The sequence below is a fragment of the Lissotriton vulgaris genome, chromosome 7 (assembly GCF_964263255.1).
Source record: "Lissotriton vulgaris chromosome 7, aLisVul1.2, whole genome shotgun sequence".
NCBI lineage: Eukaryota > Metazoa > Chordata > Amphibia > Caudata > Salamandridae > Lissotriton > Lissotriton vulgaris.
The window spans coordinates 439,164,301-439,190,603 of NC_141695.1; the positions used below are offsets into that span (position 1 = coordinate 439,164,301).

The 26,303-nt window shown below is 41.6% G+C and overlaps 1 protein-coding gene across 12 annotated transcripts in view; it reads right to left on the minus strand.

Moving 5' to 3' along the window:
* Positions 1-455: 455 nt before the first annotated feature.
* Positions 456-26,303, minus strand: part of EPN1 (epsin 1) — a 371,704-nt gene continuing 345,856 nt past the window's right edge. For all 12 annotated transcript variants that reach the window (XM_086930437.1, XM_086930433.1, XM_086930440.1 and 9 more), the window contains one exon: positions 456-8,919. In XM_086930437.1, the coding sequence (XP_086786563.1) occupies positions 8,552-8,919 (368 nt within the window). In that variant the 3' untranslated portion in view covers positions 456-8,551. The remainder of the gene's footprint in view (positions 8,920-26,303) is intronic.

Sequence of the window (26,303 nt, forward strand, 5' to 3'; positions counted from 1 at the left end):
ATAAGACAATGTTGAACATTGGTGAAGGAACAGCATCAGAAAAATCAAGATGAAGATACAGCATCACCCACTAATGTTCAGCAGAAGCTTACACCAAAGAAAAGTTTAAAACATGGGAAGAGAATCGTATTTATATAGCAATGTACTGGCTGACTGGCCTATCGAGTGAACAGGGTGAGTGTGTGTTTACGCAAGAGCACACATAAAATGGGGAATCAATAGAATAGCTCCTTTGAATGTTCTATGTAAAAAATCTGTAGGCTCTCAAACTGAAGCATTAAAGGAAATGTGCCAGCTTGATTCTGGTCATATAAGGTAAAAACAAATATAAGATTATGTGTAATCAGGAATGTTTGATTGCTACCACCAAGCTGCAAAACCAAAGTTAAGACATGCTTGACATTCCTTTCAGGTTGACGGGATACAGTTTATACAACTCACTTCATGAGATTAGGAAATCAAAATCAGCACAAAATTTATTTGCAGCACAATTATGGTATGGCAGTTCATGGTAATCAAATGCTAATGGTAAAGACAACTATGAAGATGAGATTTCACAATTAGGAAATAAAAACATGCTTTTGAAGAGTTAACATTTATGAAGGGAAAAGCTATTTTATTTTGCTATTGTGTTTATTTTTCACAAGTATTTTAATGACAATAGGGCAAGCTAGAACTGTGACACCCAGCAGTCCCCCAGAATCCTAAAACCATGAAAACGGGTATGTTATGCTAAACTCCATAAAAAAAAGAAGTGTATCAAACTCATGCACCTTGTGCAGTAAAAAAAAAACAGTTGCACAGAACCGAGGTGGACACAAATGAGGGAGAGTAGCAGCCTAAAAATGGACGCTTCAAACTACACCAAAGACCACTATCGTGTATGAACCAGGGGGTTCGTGATACACATAGAGAGACTTGGGCTACAACCGAACGATCTCCTAAAGCAAGGTTCCACATTTAGCTGACTGGATTAAGAATTCAGTCTGCTGACAGAAAACATTGCCACTCATGCGTTAAGGCATAGTTCACTGAGTAGGATGAGACTGGGTAAGAGTTATTCAAGGATCCTAATTCTGGTGGAAATCTATTTAGCAAACCTCATCCTTACTGCGCAGAGCATTAGGAGAAAAAAAAAACAATTTCACCAAATATTAAAAGGTCCCAATTTAAATAGTGTATCACCCTTCCGTAATCAAACTTCAGGTGGGCTATGAGAGGCCTTGGTTTTAATTTGTGTCCTGTGCAATCCCTACGTTTTATTTTATGGCAGGTTTTCTTTTCTTTCTACATAGGATACGTGGTGCTGATCCCACTACAAAAGTACTGTATATTATTTTTTGAGATATTTGTTAACTGAATATACGGTCAGAAAATAAAATAGGCCATCTGTTTAATTGTCCTTTCAGGGATTACCCTCATTTTTTTGGTAATTGCATGTTTCCATTAGCATATTAAACCAAGTAAAGATGAGAATTCTTTTTTACAGCGCAGATGCAATCAAAATACCACATTACCCAAGACAACAAAGTGTTGCAAGAGTTGATATAATAATTTTAAGCTTTTGGGGGAGGACAGGGTTTTCTGGATGGGAAATCATTATTTCTACGAAAATACATGTCACAACTAAGCTGAACAACCTGTGTGTACTGTAAAAAAAACTTTAAAAAAAGATGATTCACCTTTACTGTTGGAACATGGGCAGGTTGGCATACTTCAACCACAGGAGGTGCTAAAAAACCCATTAATCTTCAGCAAGACTAGGTGATTATGGGGATTAACACGGACAAACTATTCTGTTTACAGTAGTACAAATAATGTATTGAGAACCAATGTTTCGAAACAGAATACATACATCCAAAGTTAATCTCCTGCGAAGTTACCCATGATCTATGGGTAAACTTAAATGCAAGTGTCCCTTTTATGAATGCTCGTTCAATTAAATTTTCACAAAACATCCCACACCAGCTAATTTTCAAAGCTAGGTGTGGGCTTGACACTGAGAAATCATGAACTTTGCAAAAGCAAACAAACTGTCGGTGGGGATCTAGATTTTCAGTTACAAGGCATGTCCATCATTTCAGGTGAGTGGCTGCTCGCTTTGCAACCTCCTGAACAGCATCTCTTTAAGCAGTCAGTACAGATCTGTAGGAGAGCCACTGGGAATTCAGCAGTGGGGAAATAACAATTCGTCCTGAATTCTCTGTTTAGTGTCAAGGCGGTTTATTTTTTCTCAAGTAAATGACCAAGGTGAAATAGGTATAAACACAGCAAAATTACCAATGGGATTTCGTTAAAGGAACACCTTTTACATTTAATGATTTGAAAGTATACAAATGATGAAGGGATGACTTTACTCAGAGCTGTTTAAGAAGATCTCAAACAAAGGTGTACCGATAAAATGACTGATTCTCTAGTCCTCCTGCTTCAGAATATTTTGGGCTAATCAGAGGTTTCTTAAGATAATAAATATATGCTCTTGAGATCATGGGTCATGACAGTGTGTTACATATCATAATCAACTATCTTCTTTTACAGGCAGTAATCCAACTGCCATAATAAGGGCAATATAAAGCACTCAAGTTTGACATGACACTCAATGTCTTCTTAATCGTACTTCATATTAATTCTGTATTCCTAATGGCACAACGCACCATCACGTGAATTTTGTATATCTGTATCACAAGCAGTGATTGTCACATTTTTAATTAAAAAAAATGCCTATCGAACAGATTTTGTCTACACTTCTAATGTAGGCAATGCATTAACCTGAATAACCAGGTTTACAAAATTGCAATTAACAGATCACCAACATCACAGGTACTGGAAGCATTACTGATACCCACATTCGTACTGTACCAGTAAAATCTGTGTACCGTTGTGAGCAATTAATGTATTTCAACATTTAAAACCACATGTGGAACAAAATTTTAATTGATAGCGTAAATGGATCAATTTCCTAGCTATAAATGCTGTCTTCATATGCACCACAGAGAGCGTGAATAATATCTAAAAAATAAACTATTCAGGAAGTTTAAATATCAATACTGAAAATGTGCCCAACAACCCAATAGCTAATTTATAAAAGAGAAATGGGTATTGTTTAACATTGTATGGCAGAATAGGGAAACTGTAAACCTGTGTATAATTTATTGGCAATATTTGGAAAATCTAAGTATGTAAAAATAGTTCATAATGCCTTTCACATAAAACATGGCTCGACACAGCAATTAGTAGTTTGTGGATATTGCTTTAAGAAGTATGTCCATGCAATATGACAGTTCAGTATTTCTGCACTATTTTTTGTAATACACATGGACAATTGGGAGGCCTACCAAACTGAAAATACAGACTAAGAGTCAAAGGAAATTAGCGGCCAATGGCAGGTGTTGTTTAAGAAGAACTCAATGCTGGTAGCTGTACACCTATATATCATGGTCCTTTACGGTTAAGGCCTTACTCATCAAAGACTAAGAATAACCACAAAGGTGATTTTATAAAGATAATTAACATAGAAAAGCCAATTTCCACATAAAATTCTTCAAATGTTCTTTTTGACTGAAAATGGTACTTGTACACACAGGCAGAGATCTGGTCTGTATTAAACACGTGAATCCATATTTCAATCCAATCCGATATTATTACACGCCAAAGTTGTTGAAGAAACCCTCATTTTAAGTCACTAGACTTCATTATTAATACACAGAGCCATCAAACTCACCATCAAAGACCTGAGATAATATGCTCCCTGCTCTCATTTCCCCCTAACCCCGATGAATTCTCTCAATTTTTACACTTGACACTAGGGACACAATCTGGCTGAATTAAACCATCCATTACTGTATTTTGTGAAGTTTCTTTTCCTCCCAATTTACCACTTACAATGGGTTGTCTTGCACAAAGCCAATGTAAGAAGCCTATCAAGTTTATTGTTTATACTGCTGCTTGGCCAGATGCCTAGATTTCATACATGGTGTGACCAGATGTACTTACCACTGACTAGACTTGACAGATGGCTTGAAAATCAAAAAGGCTATTTATTCCATTTGCAGCAGTTCTAAATGATCATAAATGGGATCTGCTCAACATAGTCTAACCAAGCAGAAGCTTACCAATGGTTTTGAATCACCTGCTTCCCGCAAACAGCTCAACAGTTTGACAACATGTACATTGTGAAGCCAAGTATGCAGATATGGGGACAAAAGAGCACTACAGCAGCGTTGTGAACAATTAAGTCCCCCGAGAGCATGTGATTATTGACTTTTTTTTAGCACAATGTATTAAAATGGCTCCTATGGACTGCAGATTTTAAAAATAGTTTGTACAAACTCCATTAAATGACTAATTACTGCTGCCCGCCTAGCTTTTAGTAAGAATACTAAGATGCATTTTACTTTTGAAAAATGTTGTTTTCTTGTTTGCATTATGTTGCCTAAAAATGTCCTTTTTTGAGAATCTGGTTAGATAATTGCATCCCATATTCAAAAGAGACCTTGCTGCAGCATTCCTACATTAATTCTTAAATTAACCGATTTGAGCAGCTATTGCAGGAAAAAATGGTTCAGACTGATATATAACAGTAGTGGATTAGCGCTCTGATTAACAGTGTCATGAACGCAAAGTAATGCGGACCTTAGTTATAAATGCCTCTTTTGGCTACATACCTTCATTGAGAACTGGTATTCTGACTTGCAGTCGCTGGATGCTCTAACCAGGTCTAAGCTGTAACATTTCAGAAGTTAGGTGTTTAAAAGCTAGACAACTCAAATCCAAAGGCCTGTAATAATGATTCACCAGCACTGGGGTCTATAGAATATTCTCATTTGAGGACCAATAACTATATACGTCAAGGACCACCTAATACTTACTAACTAAAAAGAAACCCATCCATCAGCTAGGACAGTTCTTTTTAATCTGTGGCCCTGGGGTCTCATGGCCTTTTCAGATGTTCCACAACTGCTTTACAAATTTAAATATTAAAATAAATCAATGTTAATAAAGTATATACAAATTAGGAAGCAACTTTGAAAGTTTTCAAACTTTCAATATTGGATTGTGAATTACACAAAATATTAAAATATTCGAGCATTTGTTTGGTGTATACCTCTTTTAGATTTTTTGCGTACTGTTTTGATGTACAAATTATACAACTTCCAAGAAAGGACCAGGTGGGTGAGGGTTCCTGAATTAAAGTAATGATTCAGTGGGAGTCCACAGAAGTCAAAAGGTTTAGAATAACTGAGCTAGGATAGAACACACCCACCAGCCATCTCACCTACCACGCAGAGCCCAGTTTAGAACTCTTATAGAGGCATGGAAATGATGTAAGAGAGCATGGTAAGAAATAATGACCTAGTGGTCTACATATCATTCATCACTTGAAGCTTTATAACAATTTGATCTCCGTGTTACTATTCAAATATCTAGATGTGGGATTGTATTCAGAGTGCTTCAGATGAAGCATTTCCTTTTGTAGAATACATGAGAAGTGGAAAACTAGCATTCTGGTAACATGTTAAAAGACTTCATTAGCAGGAGAACATGGCAGGGACGCAAATGGGTGTTTTCTCTGTCCCTATTTATTAGTACTAGCAGAGAATATGTAGAAGGAGAGAATAAAGCCAGATCACATGCTTGGAAACCAGCTAAAATAAGAAGCTAAAAGGATACTGAATAGTTTTGTTTTGGGCTCTTATTCCTGCAATTCAGCTGCCCTCTAGATCAAGCCAAAAAAGCAGCAATCTATCTCGTGGTGAAGACGATGCTAGTTCTTCTCAAACTGGGAGGATCTTTTGTAATTTTGCACTTTGTCATCACAAACCACAGGTAAATGAAATTAACACGTGTAAGGCTGTTAATGAACTGCTAGTTCATGTTAAGATTAAGCCAGATCTGCACAGCAACAAACTCCCAACATTTCCTGGCTAACAGAATTCTATAAGTGTGGGCTTACTCATCAGAAAGGTATTTTGGCACTACTGTAGCTTTAGGAGTAAAATACACTGCTGGCACCCAAGAGCCTTTGGCATAGTTTTCAACTGGTGTCTGATAATCCTCATTAGAGAGAACATTTTGATAATTCCTGTCTTCAGTTGCAATTTTTCTGAGCACAGGGGAACATTTTACAAAGAGTACTCTGAAAACAATCCAGTCACGTAAGCTGTCCTATGTAAAGCTAGAGAGCTAGGATTGTTTAACTATTAAATGTTGATTTGTACAATAGTTTACTGTTTAAAAAGGAGATCATGTAAGAAGCAAGCACAGTGGCCACAGAAAAGTTGAACCTACTCTGCATCACTCCCAGTGACCTGTGATCTCAATGTTCTCAGAAGCTACACACAGGAAAAAACAACAATACAAACATGCCTGACTACTGATTAAGCCACCGATGTCCCTAAGAATTCTAATTAACTCAACATCAGAAATATTCAAAATGCCACTATTCTAGAGTTGGAGCAGAATTACAAAAAATAAAAGACAATTAGGTGGTGGAGAAAATTAAGAACCCCACTAAGAAAATCAGTTCAATTGAAAATGAGAATGAATGAACAGATTTCAAAAAAATTCAAAAATCATATTAGAGGAGAGCACATGAGATTCAGACTCAAACTACACAGTGCAAGTGCAGTTAAGAGAATTGGCACCTTACTCCCTTAGCACGGATTTATTTATTACAATAGCAAACCAATAGCCTTATTTTACACTGGTTAATCCCTCAACCAAGCATGGGAATTTATGGGAGATCGAAAAGTATCACCTAGATTTTGCAGTTAAAAACAATGAGCTTTTCTCACAATTAAAATCTGAAAACTTTTAAAAACGTGCCAACAAAATCATGTTTGTTAGAATATAAATAAGAACTAGAGTTGGGTCTAAAAATTAGTTCTGATCATTTAAAATAATGGAATGGAAAATATTGTCAGAATATGGTGCACTCTTTTGGGGTACTACCTAGCTGAACGACAACAGTAATCTTCCAGGATAATCATTTTATCCAACAACATTGTACGTAAAAAAAAGAAACATTGAACAAGCAGCTAAACTCAAAGTAATACACAATGGTTAGTATCAATCCACTGGGGTATAGCTGAAATGGACAATATATCACAAAGAACAGCAGTTTTGTATCAGGAATTTAAAAAATGTCATCTAGAATAATAATTTTTTTGGTGTGGTATGATCAACTAAAAATATATAAGAATTGAGCCTTTTTCTTTTTAAATCAGAAAGGTATGAATGACCATAAAGGGGTTATGGCGTTTTAGGCTCCTCAGTGTGGTAGACAAAGATTGTTTAAACTACAGACTTCCATCATATGCTTTCTTGAGAACATTTTCGAAAGAACAATTATTTATGCTTTCTTATAATGAATTTGTTTTTAGTAATTAACTCCTTTCACTCACCAGTAGATTGACATATATATATATTTTTAAATGGGCCTTCAAAAAGAGCTGATGCCTTATTTTCTGTTCAACATCACCAGTCAAATGTTTCCTTGGGCTTTAAATCTTCAATATTTGTTGTAATATCAAGATATTTAGTAGACCAATAAACTTCCTCACCGTAACTAGCACAGTGAAAATATGATCTCCAATCCAGCTGTGGAGATCATATGGCTATGAAGATGACAGCATCAAGGGGTAATAATGAATATAAATGAGCACAAGAAAAGTATCATACTTCGAAATGTGTTGATTTTAGGACAGGGGACAGGCACTGTAATGTTTTACACCCCAAGCTAAAGTCACCTTTGCACAAACTCTCACCGAAAGGGAGCCCATTTGAGAAAAAACAGGACTTGAACCAACGTAATAAACCCAGAAGAACGCAATGTTGAATGTCGTTGTAGTTACTTGTGTGCATTAAACATCATTGATCCTGAAATTCAATAGGATTATTGGATTTATACTAGATAGAGCTCTACCTCCTCATTGCATTTGACGTTATGTGGTATTTTAAACCTGTTTGCGCAGCACTCACAAAAGAAACCCCAGCACACTATTGTGACCATCCTATTTTCAAATGGAAGTGTTGGCCAAACCAAGTAGGAGATATTCTTGCTGAAGTTCTCCTTTCACACCCTGACAGCAGCCTGGATTCAGGCATTTACACATCCTCCTGCAAATCATAAACCACCTCAAGAAATTGTATATTCTTTCAATCTCAGTTTAGCTCACCTCCATCTCAATGTGACAGCTAAACATGCATTTGTCCTGCTCGCCAAAGAATTGAAAAGTCAGATGTACAAGCAACCCTTCTGACACTTTAAAGAAGGATAGTGGGGAGAAACGTTAGAATTAACAATTCCACTTCACGCCCTCCATGATATAAACTCCAGCTCAATTTGTCTCTGGTACAGGCGGGTTTGGTCGATGTAGTGGTTGACTGGGGGAGACGAGGAATGGCTGTGAAGAAGATAGCTGGCATGTGCAGGAACAGGGAATTTTTCTGGCCCTTACAGCGGTTACTTCCCTCACTTTTGAGCACTCTCCCACTGTGTCCTCCTGTCCATCTCAAAATCCAACACCGTATCCTTCACATATAGAATTCATTATAGGAGGAATGGGTTAGTGCTGGTCACAGTTTGTGCTGACAAACTATTTGGGACCATTGGCTGCGTGACCATCTGTTGTGGTGGCATCATCGGCATTCCCATGGTAGCTACAGGTAAACCTGGCATTTGAGGGGCAGCATTCATCTGCTGCATACCAACTATGGGGGGCACAGATGCCAGGGACATTCCAGGAGCCATTGGGGACATGGACATCATGGGAGAGACTGAACTAAAAGGAATTGAGGCCGGAGCAGGGCTAACCGGCTGTCCAAGTGACATTACAGGACTGGCACGCAGTTGGTTTAAGGTGAGAGTTGTCTGCTGGGAAGGCTGAAACGGATTTGTTGCAGATGAAGTAACTGCCCCTGGAAAGCAATAAAAAAGTGTATGAGAAGCAAATACAATGTAAGTAGAAAACAAAATGGAAACTAAATTAGTGATAATAAAAATTGCAATACCAATACAGCTTAAAATCACATATATTGTAGAAAAGCGAACAGTAAATTGCCAAGGTGGAAGAATAGTACGACGGTAGAAAGCTAGAATAAACTGTGAAAAAAAGCAAGGCTGTTTTACATTTTAATTTACTATACATTTATTCGCACTATTCTGTGCATTCAAAATTGTGTATACTTTGACATAATTCACTGGAGAACAGCATAACATGGCATTGAGGATCAGAAAAGCTGTAGTGAGTGATATTACAAATTGTGGCCAAGGGTCTTCTCTGCAAATTACAGCACAGGGCAGGTCACTATAACAACTTTATATAGTCTAACTAAAAATGAATGTATAAAGTATCAGATGCTGCTTTTGTGCTGTAGGACTATGTACTGACATCCTCTTTGAGATGAACCTCCCTGAAGTAAGTTGAGAGATGAAAGGATGCTTCAGTACATCTATATTCCAGGAGTTGGTGGTTTTTTTGGGGCACTCTCAATAGCAGTAAAAGTCAGTTTCTTATGTAGCACTAAAAACTTTGGGCTATTAACTGCTCGATCAAAAAAAATAAGTGTGCTTGAATGTAATCAGAACAAACATGTTTTGGCATCTTACATAAATTCAATAATTTATTACATCTCATAGATTCTGGTAGCTCAATCTACAAGGTAACTTGAACTGGGAAAGTTCATCTTCCAACTCATACGGACAACGGTTGGCACCAGCAGGAATTGTTATTGTGAGTTTACAGTGATCTTCTTAATTCACTGTTTAACTCTTTCCTGTGGGTAACACGGGATGTGTCAAAGTAGACTTCTGAACAACAGTTAAAGATTTCAATTAACTGTTGCAGACCGAGCATTTGCCCAATTATAGGTGTGATATGGTCTACGGAGTACAAACTATGGCTCTCGCTCTTGAAATTTGAGTTTACTGAAATTGTTCTTAATTGTCCCATGGAGAATTACATAGTGAAATGTTCTGTACCACTCTTGAAACCAGCATTTACAATGCAATGGTTTCGGCATTGTTAAAGTTAGAGCTGTTGGCATTGCTCATACATTATTTAGGTCGAGGCTACCGTCGCACTGCGAAGCAGTGGGCGGAGCCAAAGATTTTATGATTCCAACAGTGGGGCTTTAACCTGCCTCTCTTCCATTGGCTAGCTTCGTAAATGGAAGCTAGCCATTGGAAGAGATGTGCGTCACTCATTTGTAGTCCCGGCTTGAGCAGATTCGGGGGTGTTTTTCTCTCTTTTTTTAAGCCCTGCCCCTTTTCTAGTGGTGGGCGTTACACCCTCCCTCTCGCTGAGGTCCCAGTCTATTTCTCCTGTAATGTACCCTTTGCTACCTCTTGTATTTAGTTTGCTCACAATTGTCACTTTTGCCTCATGTAACTTAACGTCCGCTTTGTAACATGTTCACTCGTCTCATGGATCATTTCTGTTCCTATTGTGAAGCGCTCTGACACACCGCCTGCAGTGACCTGAAGGGGCCGCCTCGCTGCCCGCGGCGACCCGGAAGTGCTTCCCTCCAGGACCCGGATCCAGACCTGGGTTTTCCTCTTTAACAGCATTTGCTGGACGTGTGTGCGACCAAGGACTGCCTCATCAGAAGTCCTACTTAAAGATAGCGCTCGAGCATAAAGCCGCTACATTGCTGATCGGGAGTCCCTTTGTATATATAGATGATGTTGGTGCTCCTCGAACCCTGGTAGTTGACCCTGGATGCGCGCGCACATCTCATTCTTTGATTAAGGGCACCGCAGATTTCACAAACTAGCATGGGGCGGCCAGAAAGCACCATCCCGCTTCACCCCGGCTTTAAACGCGGTCTGCACTTCGGCAGACCGATCCAGCTCCTCTCGCGCAGCACTTTAGTGTTACCTCTATTGCCAGACAAAACACTTCAACAGCCCCTCTCGCAGCCATGCACAATCTGTTAATAGGCTGCCATAATTCCTACCCCACCCCCCGGACAGTTCCTGCCTCTCCGGCGATTCCGATGGCCTCCTTACAACTACGTCCCTTTCATCTCTCGCAGGGTAACTTCACGCAAATATCCCGGTTTGTCAAGTGCGTGCGTGATAGAAGCAAAACGTGCTCAAGGAGGCATTAAATAAAGCAGGCTCTTTAGTTTAAGCGTTGCAAAAGTTAACACGCCTCACTCCATATGCACACCTCATTGTTTAGAAAGACGTCCCCAAATTAATCATGGCGCCCTTGCAACAGCCGAAGCCTCGCTATAGCACGATTCTGTTTACTTGCTGGAGGTGCACAGATGCAGCTCTCCAAGAAAATGGTGACAAAAAAAACAGTCAACAGAGTAGCCTTGGCTGCAATGTAAGATGCATTGTGGCTAAAAATAGGGAATTCTGTAGACACGGATTTGTACAAGGAAGTCCCAATGCCGTTTTCTTAAGAGGATACTACTCAGAAGATTCAAGACTCACATCGCCCCCCTCCCCCCGCCCCCAAAACAACCTAGGAGTGATGTGTCTGTGGTGTGTAGTATGTGGGTCCCTCACAAGACTGACGGTGCCTAGAAGCTCCCTTGGAAGGTGGCGGGTGCTCAGCAGAGTGGCTGACAGAATTTTGAAACATTCGCTCACAACTGCACAGCCTGTGAACTAATCTCATCTGTAACACAACACGTCGAACAGCTTCAGATAGTTGACTCCTAGAAAATGGTTTTGCCACCCAGAAGCGCTACACAGTGAGCATAAAAGTGGCCCCACAGCATGTTGTTTGGAATAATTGTATTAATAAATACAGAAGTGCAGAGGAAAAAATCCATGTTATTATAACAGTACAGTCTAAGTTGCAGAAGAATACACTTTTTTGTGTGACAGAATTCATATGACAGGAGAGAAGGAAACAATCCTGCTAATAATCACATGAGCTAATCAGTGTGGTTTTCATCTCAAAGTATAGATGTGACCTCTTATACGTTGGTTCTGGTTAAACATCTTTTCACAATTCTCGTGAGTCGTGGTCAATTATGGGCCAATAAACAAATAAAAATTAACAGCTCATGACCGTATATGTTGGAAATTACATTGATATGACATATCATGTTACCTTTGACAAGAATACAGTAGAATATTTTTGTTTGCATATGTGTTATTTAATGATTTTGTTTTGTTAGATCCGTTTGTTTATTGGTTAAATGTTGCGAGTTCACAAACATACCATTTCAGGGCAATCTTTTGTTTTGATGGTTATGCTTTGTGCAGTGGTCAACAACTTGTGACTTTCAAGGATTTTTAGATTTTGATGTGGAACTATACTGTCACCTTAACCCCTTCGATGCTGGTGACAAAGCCAGCTGGTCATGGGCGCTACCTGCGCTGCACGCATGAAGAGCTGGCTTTGTCACGTAAGGCGGGTTTTTTTAATTTTCAGCGCGCATGCGGTTCAGTGCTCATGACAAGGTCAATTCGTCATGGGTTTTACCTGCCCTGTGCTTATGACGAGTTGACCTTGTCATGAACAATGGTATACATCACTTTCTTAACTATAGTTTTTCAGGGAAACTCCTAGCTATTTTAACATCAGTGGCACAGTGCTTCCACTACCTGAACCATGACAGTATTTTAAATACGTGTTATCAGTGATTTTTTAAGTTTTTTAAAATTAAATATTAGTGATTGTATCAAGGCCCACCACGTGTGCGCCCAATTTCCATTGTGAAAGGCCTCCAACCTGGTCCAGGACCCAACCAACAGCGCATCAGAAGAGGCCATATAGCCAATCACATGCACAATTACTCAATCCTTTAATCATTTCTCTTTTTTGGGATAAATTCAGCATTTCTTTAAACTCTTGATTTCAGACTCACGCATTTGAATTTACTTAGGAGCTTGGGCTGTATGCAGGGCCCCTAGAATATGCAGCAATGGAGCACCAATTTATGTGGCCGGGTTAACTAAATAATGCGACAAGAAAGAGCAAATAATGTGCCATAATTTGGCACCGTTTCTGATACTATTGCTTTATTATTTAGTAACTTTTACACATGGAAATACTGAGGGGTGTGTGTCTTAAACCCTGGATAGCAGCAGCAGGCTGTGTGTTGATGCACATCTGAGGTGCCTCGGCGGAGCTGTGGTTTAATCGGCACTGGCAGCCCAGAGTGTGTGACTGAGGCCTGACTCGCTCTTATCAATACACTTGGCTCTCCGCCCCTGCCTGGGGAGGGGCTCTGTGTGGGTAGATTTTTTTGTAGGTGGGTCTGTGTGAGGCTGGCTCTGTGTGTGTGGGTGGCTCTATGTGAATGACTGTGAGGGCGGCTGTGTGTGTGTGTGGGTGGCTCTGTGTGGGAGGCTCTGTATGTGTGGGTGGCTTTGTGTGTGGCTCTGTGTGTGGGCGCAAATGCAATAGGTCTCGCATTTGCGAGATTAAGCTATTGCCATTGTAAATGACAATCCCATTTATTTATGTGTTTTAAAAACAAAAACATAAATAAAAATAACGTCATGAGCAATGCCAATAGCTCTGACTTGAACAATGCCGAGACCATTGCATTGTAAAGGCTTGTTTTATTTATGTTTTTGTTATTAAAACAAATAAATGGCTTTGTCATTTACAATGCCAAAAGTTTAATGGCTCGCAAATGCGAGACCTATTGCATTTGCACCTACATAGAGCCACCCACACAAAGCCACCCACACACACATACAGAGCCACCCACACAGAGTAATTCACATAGAGCCACCACACACACACAACACATTCACAGAGCCACCCCCCCCAGCCACCCCCACACACACAGCCATCCACCCCCACAGAGCCACCCACACATAGAGCCACCTCCAAAAAAAGCTACACACACAGACAGAGCCCAAAACACACAGACAGAGCCCAACACACACAGACAGAGCCCAACACACACAGACAGAGCCCAACACACACAGACAGAGCCCAACACACACAGACAGAGCCCAACACACACAGACAGAGCCCAACACACAAAGACAGAGCCCAACACACACACACACAGAGCCCAACACACACACAGAGCCCAACACACACACAGAGCCCAACAACCACACAGAGCCCAACAACCACACAGAGCCCAACAACCACACAGAGCCCAACAACCACACAGAGCCCAACAACCACACAGAGCCCCACACACAAGGCAAGAAAAACAGCACAATCAGGGGGGCCGAGGCAAGAAAAACGGCACAATCAGGGGGGCAGAGGCAAGAAAAACGGCACAATCGGGGGCAGAAGCAAGAAAAACAGCACAATCCAGGGGGCAGAGGCAAGTAAAACGGCACAATCAAGGTGGCAGAGGCAAGAAAAACGGCACAATCAAGGGGCAGAAGGCAAGAAAAAAACGGCACAAACAGGGGGGCAAAGGCAAGTAAAACGGCACAATCAGGGGGCAGAAGGCAAGAACAAGAAAAATGGCAGAGGCACTGGTGAGATCAGTGCGGGCATTAGAGCAACACAACAGGAGGTACAGAGCCTCCTCGCAACGCACTGGTGAGCCTTTATTCTATCTAAATAAACCCCAAGAGCTCTTATAACATCCACATCAATGGAACATCAGTATCTGTATTTTTGTAAAAACTGATAAGATTGCTTCTTGAAATTAAATGAAGTGTGACTGAGCCTTCAGTTTGAACTTTGGGTTTGATCTCAAAAACACTAACAGGAAAACTCTCTAGTAAGGAAATGTTCTTAACAAAGAAACTAGATCTCCTAACCTCCCTGCGCAGGTTATATTGAACAGAAAAGAGCACCTTTGCTGTTAACCACTGCAAAGTGGCTGATTCCAAAGGCTCAAACAGATATTTTTGCAAGCCCTGCAAGACTGTTGGTAAATCCCAGGGTGATAAAGGACTTTGAAGGATAGTTTATTTTCAGTTTGATGCAGTCTGACAACCAGAAAGCCAAGGGTACAACAGTTGATATGCCCCCACATAATTATCTAAATTATCTATTTCTCGGTCCTTTCTGGGGTGCAATGATAGCACTTTCCATCGAGACTCAACAGGATCGCAGCAAACATAGGACAGTTTCTCCTCAGCTACAGCGAGAGTTCTTTGAAACCAATAGCCCCCGGGACCGTCGCGCACCTCTCCAGAGGCGTAGATGAAAGTGCATAGTACGAAGGCTGTTGATTACACCCAAGCCCACACTGCACTCGACACCTCTACCAAGGCTCCCCAGCAGTCCCACCGTCATCCGTCACCAGTGATGAAGCAGAATCACTGGCCTTAAGAAAAGCAAGAAGCATCACGGCGCCTACCGTGCTCTTGTCTCTCTACGAGTATGGCTTTCATTCCCGGAACACGTCAAGAGTCAGCACAGGAGTTGCGGGCCGAAGATCGTGATGCGAGGCCGGCACTTACATCGACATCCGCGGGGTGGATCTGATCACGGACTCCGGTATCACTGCCTCATTGAAGGGGGCGGTGTAATGGATGGGCTCCTTTCTACGCCCTTTTTAAGTCCCCTCCACCCCAGGAACTCCGATGCTTGGGAGCCAAAATCCGCACCCGCAGCTCATTAACGCATCCCCACAGAGCACAGGGCTTATCACCAGCAGAGCTATGGGATGAAGCGAGCCGCCAGACAGATCGGACCCTCTTAGCAAGGGCAAACCAGGATCGCGATGGCCAGGATGGAATAAGGGCTCCTCCCTGCACACAGCCTCTGCTATTTTCGCTACTGGAATTCGGCGCGGGGCCCTGTGCACCGATAAAACTTCTCCAATATCCTGTGCCCCCCTCCCGTTACCTTGCTTCGATGTGCGGTCCGGACTGCTCTCCGGGGTTCCACCAGTCTCTGCACGACGCGACCACTCCCGGGTCCGCTCCAGAATGCCTTCAGGCCAGCTCGATCTCGGCTGCCTTTCCACCCGCAGGTTCACGCTGCCTCACCATCTATTCCAAGACAGCGGCCTCGGCTCCCCAAATCTCCGGGCCTACGAAGCCATGCAGAAGCGGGATTCCTGCACCCAGATGAGTTCGGCGAGTTCTTGCGCGGGGTCCAGCCCGGCATGCCAGCCACGTACCCTACACAAAACGATGGCCAGCAGCCTGCAACCCAGCAGCGGCATCGGTCTCAGGGCAACGGCACGGGGTCGCGACTGTTCAGAGCCCCCAATAGGCGGTTGTAGCACAAATGGGGGGTCCGACACCAACACAGTCGGCTAAACACCCACCAGGCTACTAGTTCCATGTCCTAGGACCTCAATGGCTCACTGTAGCTGGCTCAGCCCACTCAGCTCTGTCGCCACAGGTCGGCGTTCAACTGGGCAGCAGCACAGGGAGTCTTATCTGTGCCAAGAGCACCTGATGGGCGGCATAAAACGGAAAGCAAACATGAATAGTTGCTTTGAAGGGGAATGTGTGAAATCACAAAACTCAACTCCTGAAAAGGATTTAGTAGATGACATTTCCGTGCTGTGTTTTAGATGAAGATGGGGCGTGAACAGCAGGAAATCTAACACCTCGAAGCGCTGGCCCCTCAGGAGGTGTTTAGACTGAGATGATGCAGGCGGCCTTTAACGTTATAACACGAAACACCCACCATTTCAGCCCCGTCCTCTTCGGAATTGGGGCGTGTTTAATTGAGGGACGGCAAAGAAACAAAAAAACACGCCTCCGAATGCGAAAAGGACAGGGCTGAAATGGAGTGACACCCCTCTGCTCCAATGGCTAGCCTCCGTTTAGGAAGCCAGCCAATGGAGAAGAGGGGCAGGTTTGAGCAAACACTGCTGCACAGTGTATCGCTAGGCCGAAACCTAAAACAGACCAGCTTCTCAGAGTACTTTTCGATGGCATCTGGGTGGCAAAAGTATAGCATTTACCCGTTTGTCTAATATATTTTTGAATTCAAGAACACTCCCACAGATTTAACTTTTCCTTTTGGGAAAATATCAAAAGTGTCAAGTCAAACAATTTAGTGTTTGGCTTTTATGTGTTTTCAGGACATACTCAGCCTCTAATAAAAGAATCTCTGTTTTGGACTTAGATTCAGCCATTTTGTCATCTATCTATTTGTTCAGTAATCCCTGCATTCTTAGTAGAAAAACGATTTGCGTATCATTAGAAAAACTGTGAAAAACACTTCTAAAGATCATGTAGTGCTTTTTTACTGACAAACAAATTAAGGCAACAAATACGAGCCCACTCAGAAGTCAGTTTGCGTGTTTACTTGAAAATAAAATTTGCTAAATTATCTACCCACAATCTCATATCCATCAGCCTTTGCAACAGAATTTGGTGACCTAAGGTGTTGAAAAAAGCCTACGAGTAGTAAGAGCAACAGATTACCTTTATCCAAATAAACATTGCTAGAGAAGTTTTCAAACAGTTGAGATAACTGTACATTGTTTTAAACAATAGTCTATTTGGGAAAATTGAACATTCTTAATACCGTTATGGGTTCACACAATTCTTTCTTGATTTCTGGTACTGTTCCCTATTTCTGGAACAAATCACTGATACTACCCATAATGAAAACGCCTAATACTGATCCTAGCACTTTTGAATTATCAGAGAATTAAAAAAAATTAAGAAATCATGGTTAACCCTGGATTACCATTTTAAGATTGACAAGAATCAGTTCTTACACTCCTTGCACTCTGGTTTAGACAGAACTTAAGCACTGAAACTGCACCAGATGCATTGAGCAACATTAGAATGATTCTTTATGCCAGATGTGCAGCTGACCTTATTTTTTAAGATCTTTCTATCACATAGCATTCTATCGGCTATTGGTGCAATGGAACAGTTCATTTGTGGGTCTACTCAGATCTTAAATACTGTGCTCAGACTGTTTCCGTTTCATTCTGCTGCTCTACCTTCAAAACCAGTGAGTGTGGGGTCCCTTAGGGGGTCTTCACTCAGCCTCATTCTCTTAAATAGGTGTGCTGCTCCTCTGGCTGATCTCATTCTTTCTTATGCTTTCAAACTTTTGCTTAAGCAGACAACCCCCAGATCATCCTTAGACTCAATGGTAATATGCCTACAATGCAAAGTCAGTTCCACTGTTATATATATTCACAAAAAAAACAGGTTTCAGCGACGTTCTAGTTAGTTGGACATTTGACTCATAAACCAGAGAAATTCACTGGTTATATTTAGCTGAGCTAACTATAACTTGCGCGCCCGCAATACACTGCTGATGATTTCACATATTACATCACTCATGACATGGTCAGTGACACCACTGATGACATCACGGATTGCATCTCAAATGACATCATCCAGTGAATGTGTGTTTCTGTAAAGTTTAAATATGTGTATTGAAGAATGAATGTATTTACAAGTGCCTAAAGGGATTATTTAGTAGGTGGGTGATTGAACGGGTCTTACTAAATGCATGGGTTACTGACTAAACTGTGTGAAAGTCTGTATTAGTCTCTCGGTTGGTGTGTAAGCAACTGCATGGGTTGCTGAATAACTACATGAGTGTCTATATAGATTATGGATTTGTTGTCTAAGTATCTGTATGGGTCCCTGAGTGTGTGCGTTATAGGAGTCTCTGCATAGATGTCTGAGTGGGTGATTCACTGGTTGTATGGATTAAAAAGTGCATCTGGAAAGGGCTCTATGGGTGAGTTGGTATGGGTGTGTTGGTGAGTGAATGAATGTCTCAGTGGTATATCTAACTAACTACATATGTTTTAAGGCACTATATGCGAGTGTTGGAGTATATAAATGATTATACATGAGACTAAGTTATTTGAAGAGTGGGTGTATAAATAAGTGTCAGCTTCTATCAGTAATTGAATAAGTAAATATATCTTAGTATCTGTATAAGTAAGTGATGTGGTATGTATATAAATAACGGAGTTGGTGTGTACAACTGTATACACGAGTAAATAGGTATGTGATTGATTGTTTGCATTACTTGCTAGGTGTGTGAGTAACTATGGATGAGTGGCAGAATGCGACTGCATGTATAGATGTACGAGTGCATATTATAGTCCTTTATTGATGAGTAACTACATGTATAAGTGACTGGAAGTGTGTAGACATAGGAAATAGTGAATGGTACGTAGTATGTGGCATTCTTGTGTGTATGGTTTCAAATATCTTAGTCAGCATTTTAGAATGGGTGTATCATAGTTTATATTAGGGCATCAGTATGTGCATCAGATTATCACGTGTATGTCGTCATTTGAGATGTCATCAGTGATGTCACTGACCATGATATGAGTGATGTAATATGTGATATCATCAGCAGTGCATTGCAGGAGCGCAAGTTATAGTTAGCTCAACTAATTGTAACAGGCGAATTTCTCTGGTTTTATATGAGTCAAATGTTCTACTACTAACTAGAACGTCTGCAAAACCTATTGCTTTTTCAGTGAATTTCAAAGGTTTTTTAAATGCTAATTTCATATTTTAATGTTTATAAAACCTATATTTTTTCTTTTTGTTGTCATATTTTGGAACTATTATACTTCTTTGTTTAACTTTAAAAATTATGTTATGTTTTATATCTCCCCCCCCCCCCCCAAATTATATTTTTTAAAACTGCACTCCCATACCGGTAGTGTACCAAGATCCATCACCACGTGAATCCTATCTGCCATATTGCTAAACTTGTAAATGATGCGCATTTCGTATCCGACAGATTCGTGGCACTGCGTCCCACATATCATCATACGTATGAGGTTCCACCAGCTGCTACTTTGGTATCCGATGGGTATGCAGTACCAAGCTGCGCGTTACATCATGTAAATATGGGATCACGCCCGCTGCGCATTGCGTATGCGACGAGTGCACGCTGCCAGGACCTGTGTTATGTCATAGATGTATGGTGTCGCGCCGGGTATGCCATTCCCTCAGTTTTTTTTATGTCTCAAAACTAAATCTAAATAACTTTAAACTGCATATGAGAGCGAGCAATAATCTAAAATATATCAAACCTATATATATGTCTAACTGTAATAAACTTCTATTATGATAAATATATTTTCTCAAAATCGCGTCAGGTGCGGCCTCCTTGCGCCCTCGATACGCAATTAGCACATGACCTTAAAAAAAAAAGCATTTGATTAGTTCATAACATTTCCCATTGTAACAGTTGGAGGACACCACCCATGTTAGTCATTCTCTCTACAGCGTTTGATCAGACACACCCCTTCTGCTTAGAGACCTTATATTTTGCTGTGTACACGTCTTATAGTACACACAACATGCAACGATCAACTTGATCAATATTCATGGTCTGTACATTTGCCTTTCCACGTGTGATGACCATGCATCTCAAACGTTTGGGTGCACATTGTGTGTGCGTGTGCACATTATTGTGCTGCCTTTTAGCCTGGGTATTGTTGGCTCAAAGGGGTATCATCAGCCACAGGCAGAGTGCACATCCTAGATAATAATAAACAACAGAAGAGTGTCAAGGTAACTCATATAACACGAAACAAGACTCAAAAACTCATTGATGTCAGGTAGACAGAAAAGGAAGTACCACCATCTAAAGAAACAAAAGATTAAGTCAAGAAATCAGGAATAAGGTGCATGTGCTCAGTGATGAAAAAGAACCCTCAGGCACTGCCTATAAAGGTCAGTAGCCAATTGTCTTCATTGGGTTCAAAAAAGTAGGAAAAACGAAATAGTGATAAGGTAGTGCATTAAAAAGAGCGTGGGCTACTCATCACACATTACATTTTATTAAGAGGGTAGCTCTAACTCTGGTAAAAACAGTGCGAATTTAAGGACTGGTAGATGGTTGGGTTAGTTTGAACCAACAAGTCCTTACTAAAGTGACAGAAAAACAAAAATGGTCAACATGTTTCTGCTTTAAAGCCAGCGATCGGCTCAGCATTCGTCAGGACCAGGGAACTCTATCTTGTACCTAGAAGGGCCCTCACTAGGGTGTCCAAAACTAAGGTGTAGAGAAACAAGTATACAAGACTAATACAACCTGATTAGTGCAGACTTCCTATATTGGGTAAGTCTTCCAACAGTCTCACCCCTAAGGGGGAGACAGAAAATCTGGAAATAAAACAAAAACAAGTTTGTTTTTAAAACATGACTGATATGGCGTTTTCACAGAAGTCATACGTCTACATCCAACATGCACCAAATTTTGACCGGGAAAAATTATTCTTAAATAAAGTAATCTTAAAGAACTTGAAAAACTAAGTCCAGAAAAAAGCCATCACAATACATCAATGTCATTACAGTACATGAATGGTTGAACAGAGCTCCTAATTACAGAAGCCTGATATAAATGGCAAGCAGATGTTATTTATCTGCGTTCACAGGGTAAATATAAACTTTTAAAATGCTCGTCATAGTTTAAAACCAACCGGAGGTTGGGAATGAGGTGACTTAAGAAAGGGGCATATGAGCCTGGTCTGTCAATTCACGCAAAAAGGAGGAGAAAAAACTCACATTTGTAAGCCCTCAATAGGACCTCATGGGCTGGCGGTGGGGGGAAAACCTTCACGCTCGGTCCATCTAGAAATGTGACATTGTATAATTCAAAGCGTTAAAATACACCCGATTCCGTACGGATATATTTCGACAAATGGGGGCATTGACACAAATGCATTACAAGCACCTACTTGATCCGATGCGACTCTCCGCCTGCGGACCTATTCAAAACCGCGACCGCCGCCCGTAACAACAAGCGGCAATGGAGACGCGGGTTTGTTTTAGTAGAGAGAAAGAACACGGAAGCGCCAAAGGGGCGCGGCTCGCGTTAGCAAGGGGTCACGTGCTTGCAGTGACGTGCTCTCGCTAGGTATCAGATCGTTAAAGGGGCCTCGCACCATTACTCATGACAATACACGAAAAGGGAGAGAAGACTCGTTTATCACTAACAAGTCTTAATAATACTGGCAAGAAAAAGGGCACAGACTAGGGATGGTATTTAATTATGCGCCCTATATAGACAAGTAGGACTGTAATAAATCGCTACATTAGCCCAACTGCCACAGTTGATATAAATCGCGAGATACTACACCCTGGCACTGCCAAACAGGACACAATGGACCCTGTAAGAGCTCTTTCTGTGGGGAGGGAGAGGGTCCTAGTGGGGAAAAACACTGTTTGAAACCCATAAATCTTTCTCATTGTGATACAGGTCACTGAAAATCAGAGTGATGATTAACAAAAGTAAATCATTCATAACAGTTATCGTCGCATCACCGTGCCCCATGGTATTTCATCATTAAGCCCATGTAGGTGAGTAGATAGGCGGTATATCCACCTCTGTTCTTTTTCAAAGAGGGTGCCCTCATTGTTGGAATTAATTTGCTCTATCACCACCCATTTCACATCGTTAGGGCTGTGACCATTTTCTAGATAGTATATAGGATATCTAGAAAATGGTCACAGCCCTAACGATGTGAAATGGGTGGTGATAGAGCAAATTAATTCCAACAATGAGGGCACCCTCTTTGAAAAAGAACAGAGGTGGAAATACCGCCTATCTACTCACCTACATGGGCTTAATGATGAAATACCATGGGGCACGGTGATGCGACGATAACTGTTATGAATGATTTACTTTTGTTAATCATCACTCTGATTTTCAGTGACCTGTATCACAATGAGAAAGATTTATGGGTTTCAAACAGTGTTTTTCCCCACTAGGACCCTCTCCCTCCCCACAGAAAGAGCTCTTACAGGGTCCATTGTGTCCTGTTTGGCAGTGCCAGGGTGTAGTATCTCGCGATTTATATCAACTGTGGCAGTTGGGCTAATGTAGCGATTTATTACAGTCCTACTTGTCTATATAGGGCGCATAATTAAATACCATCCCTAGTCTGTGCCCTTTTTCTTGCCAGTATTATTAAGACTTGTTAGTGATAAACGAGTCTTCTCTCCCTTTTCGTGTATTGTCATGAGTAATGGTGCGAGGCCCCTTTAACGATCTGATACCTAGCGAGAGCACGTCACTGCAAGCACGTGACCCCTTGCTAACGCGAGCCGCGCCCCTTTGGCGCTTCCGTGTTCTTTCTCTCTACTAAAACAAACCCGCGTCTCCATTGCCGCTTGTTGTTACGGGCGGCGGTCGCGGTTTTGAATAGGTCCGCAGGCGGAGAGTCGCATCGGATCAAGTAGGTGCTTGTAATGCATTTGTGTCAATGCCCCCATTTGTCGAAATATATCCGTACGGAATCGGGTGTATTTTAACGCTTTGAATTATACAATGTCACATTTCTAGATGGACCGAGCGTGAAGGTTTTCCCCCCACCGCCAGCCCATGAGGTCCTATTGAGGGCTTACAAATGTGAGTTTTTTCTCCTCCTTTTTGCGTGAATTGACAGACCAGGCTCATATGCCCCTTTCTTAAGTCACCTCATTCCCAACCTCCGGTTGGTTTTAAACTATGACGAGCATTTTAAAAGTTTATATTTACCCTGTGAACGCAGATAAATAACATCTGCTTGCCATTTATATCAGGCTTCTGTAATTAGGAGCTCTGTTCAACCATTCATGTACTGTAATGACATTGATGTATTGTGATGGCTTTTTTCTGGACTTAGTTTTTCAAGTTCTTTAAGATTACTTTATTTAAGAATAATTTTTCCCGGTCAAAATTTGGTGCATGTTGGATGTAGACGTATGACTTCTGTGAAAACGCCATATCAGTCATGTTTTAAAAACAAACTTGTTTTTGTTTTATTTCCAGATTTTCTGTCTCCCCCTTAGGGGTGAGACTGTTGGAAGACTTACCCAATATAGGAAGTCTGCACTAATCAGGTTGTATTAGTCTTGTATACTTGTTTCTCTACACCTTAGTTTTGGACACCCTAGTGAGGGCCCTTCTAGGTACAAGATAGAGTTCCCTGGTCCTGACGAATGCTGAGCCGATCGCTGGCTTTAAAGCAGAAACATGTTGACCATTTTTGTTTTTCTGTCACTTTAGTAAGGACTTGTTGGTTCAAACTAACCCAACCATCTACCAGTCCTTAAATTCGCACTGTTTTTACCAGAGTTAGAGCTACCCTCTTAATAAAATGTAATGTGTGATGAGTAGCCCACGCTCTTTTTAATGCACTACCTTATCACTATTTCGTTTTTCCTACTTTTTTGAACCCAATGAAGACAATTGGCTACTGACCTTTATAGGCAGTGCCTGAGGGTTCTTTTTCATCACTGAGCACATGCACCTTATTCCTGATTTCTTGACTTAATCTTTTGTTTCTTTAGATGGTGGTACTTCCTTTTCTGTCTACCTGACATCAATGAGTTTTTGAGTCTTGTTTCGTGTTATATGAGTTACCTTGACACTCTTCTGTTGTTTATTATTATATATTTCAGAAGGGGTAAAAGAGTGTTCTTTGACATACCCTTACTCTCTTGTTGTTTCATATATGCACATCCTAGATCACATGTGACAAACAGTAAACAGTAATGTGTAGATTTGTACTGCTGTATGCTCTGTTGTCAGGCTTTACCAGTATAGTAGTGTGTCATATGTGAGACTTTCAGATTCACATTTGACATGCATTGCTTGACAGCAATGAACATTATCACTATGTATGACTTAGAATCACTGCTGATCCTCCCTCCATCCGAGCACATTCACATGTGTGCACTTCGCGATAGCAACACTTTCAATAATACCGCAAACCACTTACATGCGTGTCTGCGCATATCAACAACCTCGACAACAACATGTGACGTTGGCCATTCAATGTTTTCGAACAGCATCTTATTAGCGATAGTTGCCGCACTCCCGGCACATACTACATTAATGTAAACTGCGCATTCTGAGACGTCAAAACTGCAACAGAAACACACATAAGTACACTTCCTGGCCAGGCAGGACCTGAAGAACGGCCAGGTCCCCGGAACAATTATTCACACCCCTACGCTGGCCTGGCGTACGCAAGCCCAGCCTACTTTGCATACGTATAAATAGGACAACGACGATGCCACATGTCCCAGTTCTTCAACACTGCCTAAGGTGATATGGCCGCATCCACCTAGCATATCACCATGCGCATTAAAAAAGGGATCCATAAGGCGTACGCCATCCTGGCAATCAACTCTGGACATCAATTGTGAACCCTACTGGATGTTGTATTTCAGAAGAGATCCATGAGGTGTACACCATCTTGCAATCAACACTGCATCTGAATTGTGAACACTGCTTCCCGTTGTGTTTGGACACACAACAATGACAGCAGTGGGGCCTGGGTGCACAGGGGCTGCAATTGAGCGAGGTGCTGCGGGAGCAGTGGGGTGCATCAGCCTGGGTGCGCAGGTGCAAACAAGCGATGTTGACGTGCGTAATGATGTGATCTCTGACCTCATTCAGTCACATCTCGGTCTCATTTTAAGGACCTGCTAGACCGTACTGTAGGCCTGAGCCAGCAGGCAGTGCTGCCCTACAGACACGTGGTGCTGCATTTTTGTAAACTGCGCATTCTGCGACGTCAACACTGCAACAGAAACACATATAACTACACTTCCTGGCCAGGCAGGATATGGCCGCATCCACCTAGCATATGACAATGCGCAATAAAAAAGGGATCCATAAGGCGTACGCCATCCTGACAATCAACTCAGGACATCAATTGTGAACCCTACTGGATGTCGTGTTTCAAAAGAGATCTATGAGGTGCACACCATCCTGCAATCAACACTGCATCTGAATTGTGAACACTGCTTCCAGTCGTGTTTGGACACACAACAATGACAGCAGGTGAGCAGTGGGGCCTGGGTGCACAGGGGCTGCAATTGAGAGAGGTGCAGCGGGAGCAGTGGGGTGCATCAGCCTGGGTGTGCAGGTGCGAACAAGCTACATTGCCCTCCGTAATGATGTGATCTCTAACCTCATTCAGTCATATGCCTGTCTCATTTAAGGGCCTTCTGCACCGTACTGTAGGCCTGAGCCAGCGCTGCCCTACAGACATGTGTTGAGAGCAGTGTTGCAGGAGGGGTGGGGTGCATCAGCCTAGCTGCGCAGGTGCGAACAAGCGATGTTGCCGTACGTAATGATGTGATCTCTGACCTCATTTAGTCACATCTCGGTCTCATTTTTGATTTTTTTTTAAAAGACCTTTATTGCAGGGACACAGCGTAAGGCCTACAACCTCAGGGGCCGGCAGCGTCGTTCACATTTTCCCTTTGGTACTTTCGGATTAACACAGCCCTTTAGCCGACAACCCTAGGGTTCGGCGGCGGATTGTGACGTGTACGCTATACCAACAGTTCGTATTCCGGCTAAGCCATAGGTCTACTATTTTTTTTTTTTTTTTTTATTATTATATATTTTTTTAACAAACCTACACGTTGACTTTTAGTACGACACTGGTGTTGAAGACTTAGACATACAGTTATGTATAATCATAATTCAGAAGTA